The 9,444-nt window shown below is 39.5% G+C and overlaps 1 protein-coding gene across 1 annotated transcript in view; it reads right to left on the bottom strand.

Annotated features, from left to right (window-relative positions):
- Nucleotides 1-230: 230 nt before the first annotated feature.
- Nucleotides 231-9,444, bottom strand: part of LOC110536247 (neuropeptide FF receptor 1) — a 73,141-nt gene continuing 63,927 nt past the window's right edge. Inside the window, exons 4-5 of the mRNA XM_036936147.1 lie at nt 5,750-5,849; nt 231-5,401 (exon numbers count right to left, since the gene is read on the bottom strand). Of these exons, the coding sequence (XP_036792042.1) occupies nt 4,381-5,401; nt 5,750-5,849 (1,121 nt within the window). The 3' untranslated portion in view covers nt 231-4,380. The remainder of the gene's footprint in view (nt 5,402-5,749; nt 5,850-9,444) is intronic.

Raw genomic sequence — 9,444 nt, 5'->3', positions numbered from 1 at the left:
AACAACAAACAGTTTTTTCCCCCGCTCTGACGTCATTGCATGTGGGATAAGCAGAAGAATATGTACAGCATTTTTTTTTTTCACCATTCTGCCAGACGCTACTCTCAACAAAAACAATAACAGACACTGTGGAGAATAGTTGCGCTGTTTACCCAAATGCGGTATGATCTTTAAGAGAAGGATGATTAGAAAACTTATATCATATTTTTTAAGTGCAGAACACCTTACACTGCATTTTCAAAATACATTTATTAAGCAATGTTCCTCCACCCACTTTATAGACTATTTTCAATGCAAGGCACCATTTAAAACACATGGTGGAGTATCAATTTACATGTAGCATAGCAACCAATTATCACAATTACCATGTTCATGTTTCAAGACAGATTCAATTAATAGCACTGATTACTTTCAATTTGATTTGATTGAAATCTGTAATATGAATAATTTTGACTAATCTGTCATTGCAACATGAACTCAGGTTAAACATGGTTTGTTATGATAAAACAATTACTCCCAGAACATCAATAATATCAGGATACATAAACATAAATTTTCAAACACGACTCCCACTACAAATAGATAACACAAACAGTAATCTGACAATCATAAGATGTAATGGGTTAATTACATTGATCCTGCATTAGTATATACAAAGTGGCTCTTATCCCATCGTTAAATAAAATATACAAAATGCCATTTGGGTATTGTAAAAAACATTCTACTACAACCTGGTAGTCTTGCCTCACAGGAGAGGCTTCCAGTTGTCAGAATTATACCTGTGTCAGCAGGCAGTAAGTAGCCTTCTGTCTGTGTCAACTGCATAAACACTTCCATTACAGATTGGGTCAATACAATTTCCAATTTAATTCAGGAGGTAAACTGAAAATCCAATATTCCTCAAGGTTTTCCAGTGAGATGTGATCTCCAAAGTGCAAAGGGCATGAGGACTTAAGGTTGACATTAGGATTGGGCCAGAGCTTATCTGGTGCCATGCCACTGCCTAAACAAAGCTACCCTGTCTTCTGTTTTCCTCTATTTCTTTCTCAGGAGGATCATGTTGAAGACAGGCCTGAGACCTCAGCCGTGCTACTACCTGTCTGGACAGCACCTAATCCAGTTTGGACATCCTTTGTTGTTCTGACAACAAGCTTTTTTCAGTTTTTGTCCAATATTTATTAAATTTACTGAGGGTCTCAGCAGATCCTTGTTTTTATCTGTTATTTCTACTCTGGTCCTGCTGGCACTGTTTTTTTACTCCCACACATCACCACAGAGGAAATGTTATTTGACAAAACTGACACATTTGAAATAAACCCCAACCCTGCTTCCTTTAAACAAAAAACAGTTGCATGCATTTCCAGTCTGTAAATGGGAGAATCTGAAAAGCCGTTGACGCCATGCTTTCTCCTTTCGCCCCATCCCCTCCTGCCCACAAAGCTCCCACCACAAAATAAACCACATAATACAATATACTGTGCACAACACAAATGTGGAGGCTTGCAGTACACCAAGCAGCATAACGCCATAGCAACCATACTGTGTAAAGACTAACACAAACATTATTCAGCAGATCTTTTTGCAAGCAAGCCGCTTTGATATTTAAACAGTTGCAAATGAGGCTGTTATCTTTTTTTAGATTGTATTTGTCTTATCAGGTTACGGTTTGTTATCTTGTGTTCTATAAAATATTAGCTAGATTGAGTTTTGTAAGGACTTGCCAGATGATTACCATTAAAACTATATTAGTAGTAAATTAATTAGGTCTCTATGGGTACAGTAACCATAACGACATTGCTTAACAATGACATATGGAATAGAAAAATAACAATTTTTTTTTGTGTCATACCACTGACCTGAGCGTGCTTTTCAGTTGAATTAGTGCTCTGTCTTTTCAGCACCTGAGTATGTCTACCCAATGATGTACGGTGGGGTTGAAATTATTGACACCCTTCAAAATAACCGTATAAAATAAACAATTCAAATACTAAATTATATTGTATGCTGGAAAAATTTTGGAAATTATATTATTTTATACTAATTCAGAGAAAGAGATCGTTTAATAACAAGTAATACTTTTTTATAAAAAAAATATTGACACCCCCGTTTTCAATACCTTTCAATACCTCACCCTGCGAGGATAATGGCACTGAACCTTTCTAAAATGTTTTATGAGTTGGAGAACACATTGGGAGGGATCTTAGACCATTCCTACATACAGAATCCTTCCAGATCCTTGAAATCCTTTGTCTGCACTTATGGACTACCCTCTTCAATTCAAACCGCAGCTTTTCCATGGGTTTCATGTCCGGAGACTGAGCTGGCCATTGCAAAATGTTGATTGTTGTGTCCAAATAAACATTTCTTTGTGAATTTTGATGTTTTATATTTTGTATTAAAATGTTTAAGTTCAAAGTATGCATTAAGGTGTCTGTAATAAAATGTTGTTTGCAAAACTAATGTACACAGGAATATTTTTTTTTTTTTTTTACAATGGTGGAGGAATACAAAAATGGCTGCATAGTGGCTTCAAAACAGCAGCCCCTGTCAATCCTCTAGTGTTTATACTAGGGATGTATATAAACTCTAGATTGCAGATGCTATATATTGGCCAATGAGAGGCTTTGAAGTCACTGGACGACCATATTGATTTTCCTTAGAAGAAGCAGTCCTCCAAAGGAATAAATGGAATTCTACTGTATTTCAATTAAATGTTTCAAGCACACAAAGACATGTATTTCATAGTGGGGACAGTAACATTAGGTACTGTCTAGAAATGATACTTTAAGAAAAATGTTTTTACATATTTTTGTATTTGTATGTTTTGCTCACATAATATAATGTAAAGGTAGCCTCAGTGATATGATATAGATGCATAAAGTAAACATTGTAGTGGGTATAGAGCGTTGATGAGCGAGGCTCATCTTTTCTGTTTTTTTTGTTGCCCTGGCTACTACGCTGTGAACAGCATGAATGGCACCCCGTCAGTCATCTAGTGTATATATAAATCATTGCTTTATACCAGGGGTTCTTAAACTTTTTCAGTTTGAAACCAAAATTAGAAGTGTAACGTCCTCCAGTGACCCAAATCGTCCTTCAATTACCCAAATGAAGAATAAATCATGTGTGATTAGAGATGTATTCTCATAACTCTTGACCCACCTCTCACATGCCCAGGGCCCACATAGGGTCACGATCTACAGTTTAAGAAACCCTGGTTTATACACATACATTTGGTCCTACCAAACTCTAGGCAAGGCATATTAATATTTCCCTAGTTAGAAAAACTGTCTGGCTAGCCCTTAGCAATATTTGTGAGCGTTTGTTTTGTTTGACTCAGCCCCTTTTGGTGTTTTCATCAGTCCTATAGAGTAAGGGCATTCTCAGAAAACTTTAACAACACCTTACATAAAATACATCTTTCTCACTCCTTATTAAACTGATATGCTTGTTCAGTAACATGTACAAATGTATTGATCAATAAATAGTTTGGTCCCTGTTTTCACTAGCGACAGGGACTAGATTTCAGTCCAATACTGCTTCTCCAAAACAGTTATTTTCCACCTGTATACTTTTTAATAGTTGTTTAAAACGTATAACTTATTGTGTTAGTCATTACTCTTATTTTACTTTTTTTTTTAAATATTTCACTGCAATGTTGAGGTAGCTCGCAAGTAAGTATTTAATTGCACCGCTTACCTGTGTATACGATGAATAACCTTTGATTTAATTAGATATCATTTGATTTGTTGTGCTCTGTAGTATCAGATAATGCACTTCCCCTCTGTGCGGAAATTTGTTTTGCTTCAAGTTTCAAGATTGAATTGAACCAAACTGCCTTTTTCTGAGGCATTATGTTCTTTGAGACATTTTAAGAGACATCTATATTGTTGACAGTGTTCAGATTGAGACTACTTTAGGGCTAAAACGTTGACATTAAATAGTCTCAACTATATCCCCTCTCGTTGTTTTGCTGACAATGTTCAAAGAAATCTTCACTGAGCAAAACAGAATTAATTTTCCACTAATTCATATTACAAGCAAAAACAGAATAAGGGTATCACCATGATTGATGTATTTGCTTTGCTTTGCTTTGTTCTCTTTCTTTTCAAGTCTATCTTTGGTGTTTGGAGAGTACTTAGTGGCTCTTAGATTATAGTTTGTCAGACATTTTCAAATCCCTATACAATCTAATCTAATGTTGAGATGAGTCCACTTCCTTCACAATGAGTTCACACATGCCATCTGAAAGAAAATAAAATAAGATGGTGCCTATCTTTTCTATGCATTAAGTATGCGTTTAGATTGTAAATGTAATGTACATCTAAACGTAAAATATTATTAGGGATGCTGAAAGCACCTCCACGGTTTACATCCCCACTAATGATCCCAGGCCTGACAAACTCCCATTGGGCTGGTCTGCTCGTCAACCTGTAGCCCCTTTTTGTTCATCCCATTTCCATTCCCTATTCCTCCGCCTGCCCCAGTCCCCCCAACCTCAACATGGACCGTGTTGCTTCCCACCTTAGAATTCTTCTTCAACTCCAGCTCAAGGTGGACAGAGTGCATCACATTACCATCAGTATACACTTTGTTTCTAGCCCCAAATGGGAGAGGATTGGGGTTGCTTGTAGGCTCCCTCAGGCCGCCTCCACCCTCTCCACCATTACCCCCACCCCCTGCTCTGCCTTCCCGGTTTCCCCTCCCTGCTACCTCAACCCTATTTCCCGGGCGGCAGCAGGAGTTGGTCTGGTAGACTGCCTGGAAGCCCCTCTTGAAGTTCTCATTGAAGTATCCGTAGATGATGGGGTTGACAGAGGAGTTGGAGAAAGCCAGCCAGTGGGCGAAGGGGAAGATGTATCCTGTCAGGAGCTCCAGCTGCTCCTCGTCCAGCCCTGCGTAGTCTGTCAGCAGCATCAGAGTCCACAGGGGCAGCCAGGACAGCATGAACAGCAGGGCTACTACGATCAGCATCTTGATCACCTTGATCTTCTTCTGTGAGATCAGATGCCTGCCCCCCTCATGCCTGGCTCGAGGAGGAGGATGTGCTGCATCCTGAGGCTCTCTTCTTGACACCACGGAGGTGTAGAGCTTCACGCCGATGCGTCCGTACATGACAGTGATGAGAGCCAGGGGCACCAAGTAGATGTGGGCGAACAGCACTGTGGTGTAGACCTTCCGCATCTTCGGGTCGGCAAAGTTCTCGTAGCAGGAGTACAGGGGGTAAGTCTTGTTGTAGTCCTGGTTATACACCATGTAGTGATCGGCCACTTCCACCACGGTCAGGGCAGCTGCTGAGGGGCACATGATTACCACAGCCAGGACCCAGATCATCGCTATGGTCACCTTGGCAACTATTAGGGTGAGTTTGGGTTGAAAAGGGAACACAATGCAGCGGAACCTGTGGAGAGCGGAAATAGACAGAGGAAAAGGAAGAACACTTGCTGTTTGTTTTTTTGGGGCAAGGCAAATCTATTTCAAATCTGTGTGAACTTCCATATTTTATCAACAGCTCTGCAAACCTCTCTCTATCCTGCCTTCTATCTATCCAGCCATCCAATCAACAAGTTTAAACAAGTTAAAATAATGAAGCAAATAAACTGTAAAAGAGGTAGAGGAAGAGGCATTGGCAAACCTAAAAAAAACATTAGGTCATTTATGGATCAAATCTACTATTCTCCATTCACCACCACCACCTCTCCTTCACACCACATGCCCCTGCCTCTCTGTAGATCTCCATCATACCAACCTGTCTACTGCAATGGCCACCAGGGTGAAGACTGAGGCAGCTACAGACATCCCCTGCACCAGACCACTCATTTTACACACAGTGTTGGTAAACGGCCAGCCTGTCAACAAAATAAATGACAATTACCAACAACATCATCTTGTAAAATAATTGTAAATAAAAAATATAGACTTTCCCAGCAGCAATTTGTGTAACTTGAGTGTGTACAGTACTAGGCCATATACAGCACAGTGGAGAACACGTGTGTGTTGAGTGGTTAGATTCTGCACAAATGGGAGTATAGATTTGACCCTTCTTCATAGAAGATCTGTGTTCAGTGAAATGAATGACAATGAATGATCTGGCCTAATCGTCAATAGAGTATAGTATTAACATACTGCCATTTAATTTTCACCCAGTTATTTATTTTTCTTTTTTTCTTTAACCTTTATTTAACTAGGCAAGTCAGTTAAGAACAAATTCTTATTTATGAGGACGGAACCCTACCCAAACCCTAACCTCGACGACTCTGGGCCAATTGTGTGCCGCCATATGGGACTCCCAATCACAGCCGGTTGTGATACAGCCTGGAATCTAACCAGGGTCTGTAGTGACACCTCTAGGACTGAGATGCAGTGCCTTAGACCGCTGTGCCACTCGGGAGCCCAAGTTTGTGTGGCTGCAGGCAAGGGAAACATTCTGTTTTTAGTGTGCTTTGTATCATATTGTACAACAGCTAATGAAACTAACACTGTAAAAATGGGATTGTTTTTTATTTATCAGTGTTATTTCCTCGTAGTTGATGTTTAAAAATAAAATCCACACAGGCCCTTCTAATCAGCAGGCTTTGCATGGGTGGAGCTTTGGCTTCCCTGGTGACATCACCAGGCGGTATAGTCCGGCGGCTAAAATTTTTGGAGAATTGTGGCTTTTGTGATAGAGGCATCAAATTTTACACAGCTAGGAGTAGTCCTTGTAAGTATTTTAAGCTATACTGCCATCGCATATGTTTTCATATTACCCCAGCTCCCTGGGGCCATATTAGACAAGAGTCACATGGCTATATCATCATAGATAATACAGTGCCTTAAGAAAGTATTAATACCACATTTTGTTGTTACAGCCTGAATTCAAAATTGATTCAAAAAAATATTTCACCCATCTATACACAATACCCCATAATTACAAAGTGAAAACATGTTTTTAGACATTTTTGAAAATATATTGAAAATGAAATACCGAAATATCTAATATACATGAATATTCACACCCCTGATGCAATACATATATGTTAAAATCACCTTTGGCAGCGATTACAGCTGTGATTCTTTCTGGGTATCTAAGAGCTTTGCCCACCTGGATTGGTTGTCAATCATTGCAAGACAACCATTTTCAAGTTTTGTCATTGATTTTAAAACTGATTTAAGCCAAAATTGTAACTCGGCCACGCAGGAACATTCACTGTCTACTTGGTAAGCAACTTCAGTGTAGATTTGGCCTTGTGTTTTAGGTTATTGTCCTGCTGAAAGATAAATTCATCTCCCAGTGTCTGGTGGAAAGCAGACTGAACCAGGTTTTCCTATAGGAATTTGCGTGAGCTTAGTGCCTTTCCGTTTCTTTTTTATAGTGAAAAACTCCCCAGTCCTGAACAATCACAAGCATACCCATAACATGATTCAGCCACCACTATGCTTGAAAAATGGAGAGTAAAACTCAGTAATGTGGTATTGTATTTGCCCCAAACACAACACTTTGTTTTCAGGACATAAAGTTAATTGCTTTGCCACATTTTTGGTAGTATTACTTTAGTGCTTTGTTGCAAACAGGATGCATGTTTTGGAATATATTTGTATTCTGTACAGGCTTCCTTCTTTTGACTCTGTCAATTAGGTTAGTATTGTGGGGTAACTACAATGTTGCTGATCCATCCTTAGACTGGTTTCCTTCCTCTCCTGCAACTGGGTTAGGAAGGACGCCTCTATATTTGTGGTGACTGGGTGTAGTGATACACCATATAAAGTGTCATTAATAATTCACCAAGCCCAAAGGGATATTCAATGTCTTTTTATTTACCCCTCGACCAATATGTACCCTTCTTTGTGAGGCATTGGAAAACCTTTCTGTTCTTTGTGGTTGAATCTGTGTTTGAAATTCACTGCATGACAGAAGGACCTTACAGATAATTAATTGTGTGTGGGGTACAGAGATGAGGTAGTCACTATTATTGCACACAGAGTGAGTCCATGCAACTTGTTTAAAAATGTTTAATCCTGAACTTTTTTAGACTTGCCATAACAAAGGGGTTGAATACTTAATGATTTAAGTAATTTCAGCTTTTCATTTTGTATTAATTTGTAAAAATGTCAAAAAAACATAATTCCACCTTGACATTATGGTGTAGGCCATTGAGAGAATGTCCCAACTCATTCCATACATTGAAACTAGTTCAGTGGAGTTTACTCTTTCCATCTTTCTCCCTGTAGCAAGCCTCGCTCTTCTCCGCTGTGAGGAAATGGGTGTTTCAGAAATCTGTGAATCATGGAAAAATACAATGTTTTACTGAAAGCGTACCGCCAAATTGGCTATTTTTATCAAAAGTATTATCGGTTTTGTCACGCCTACTCACGCTCTCGCTCTCCGGCGCTCAATGTCGCTGGTCTACTAACCACGGGCCCTGGCAACCATTATTACGCACACCTGCTCCCCATCATTACGCACACCTGGACTTCATCATCACCTTGATTACCTTCCCTCTATTTAGTCCTCAGTAATATGGCAGTATTGGTGTGTTTTCATGTTCAGTACGCATCCCCTGTTTTGTTCATTTGCCTTGCATCATTGTTAGTATTCTCCTCTCCTTCTGCACCTACTTCCTGAGTCTCTGCGTATACGTGACAACTTGAGTCAGGAAATGTGTACCTTTGCAATTATTTTATAGCATTATTTTATGTGACCATCTGACAAGAGCAGAGATGGTTAACAGCTAAGCATATGCGCTTGTTGGGGGATCCCTGCTATGTAAAAGGACACTACATCCCCTTACTTTTTGGTGGGAGAAGGAACTGGTTTGTGAGAAAGGAATAACAAGCTCCCCCCTCCTTGCAAGTATCACTGCTCTTTATTAAGCTTTACATACTGTCTTCAAGGCCTTCGTCAAAGGTTAATAAAGAGCAGTGTGCGGGTTTGTTCTTTTTTCTCATCTTATTCAACTGTTACCATGCACCTGCAACAAAGATAGCTCAGATGTGCGAGTGCCTTTAGAACGAACTGGTTCAAAAGTTTAGAGAGTTATCAAAGGTAAAGTTTGTTCTGAAATGTGGAAATCTTAAGAGCTGGTGTTCGGTCCCTGGTTGCAATTTATATATGCAATCTAGGGAAGAAGGCACAAAATGTCACAGATGCAGAAAATTGTTCATAGCAATTAGAAGCAAATACGATGTAAATATTACGTTGCTAAAGTATTACGTTGCTAGGTGTCTGTGGTAAGTACTTGAACGGCGGCGACTATGAAATAGATCGAAAATTATGGGGACAGATCCCCGAAGAGTACTCAAAGATACAGCTACACCATGGACCATGTTACACCATGGACTGGATCTGGTGCAGGGCCAAAATACAGAGCCGTGTTTGAGAAGAAAAAGCAGCAAAGTGATCGTGTGGAGGTTCAGTTACGGACAAATATATTGGCACCCTTACACTTTTCTTAAATAATTCCC

The sequence above is a fragment of the Oncorhynchus mykiss genome, chromosome 11, assembly GCF_013265735.2.
Source record: "Oncorhynchus mykiss isolate Arlee chromosome 11, USDA_OmykA_1.1, whole genome shotgun sequence".
Classification (NCBI taxonomy): domain Eukaryota; kingdom Metazoa; phylum Chordata; class Actinopteri; order Salmoniformes; family Salmonidae; genus Oncorhynchus; species Oncorhynchus mykiss.
This window is presented reverse-complemented; position numbering and strand designations above follow the sequence as displayed.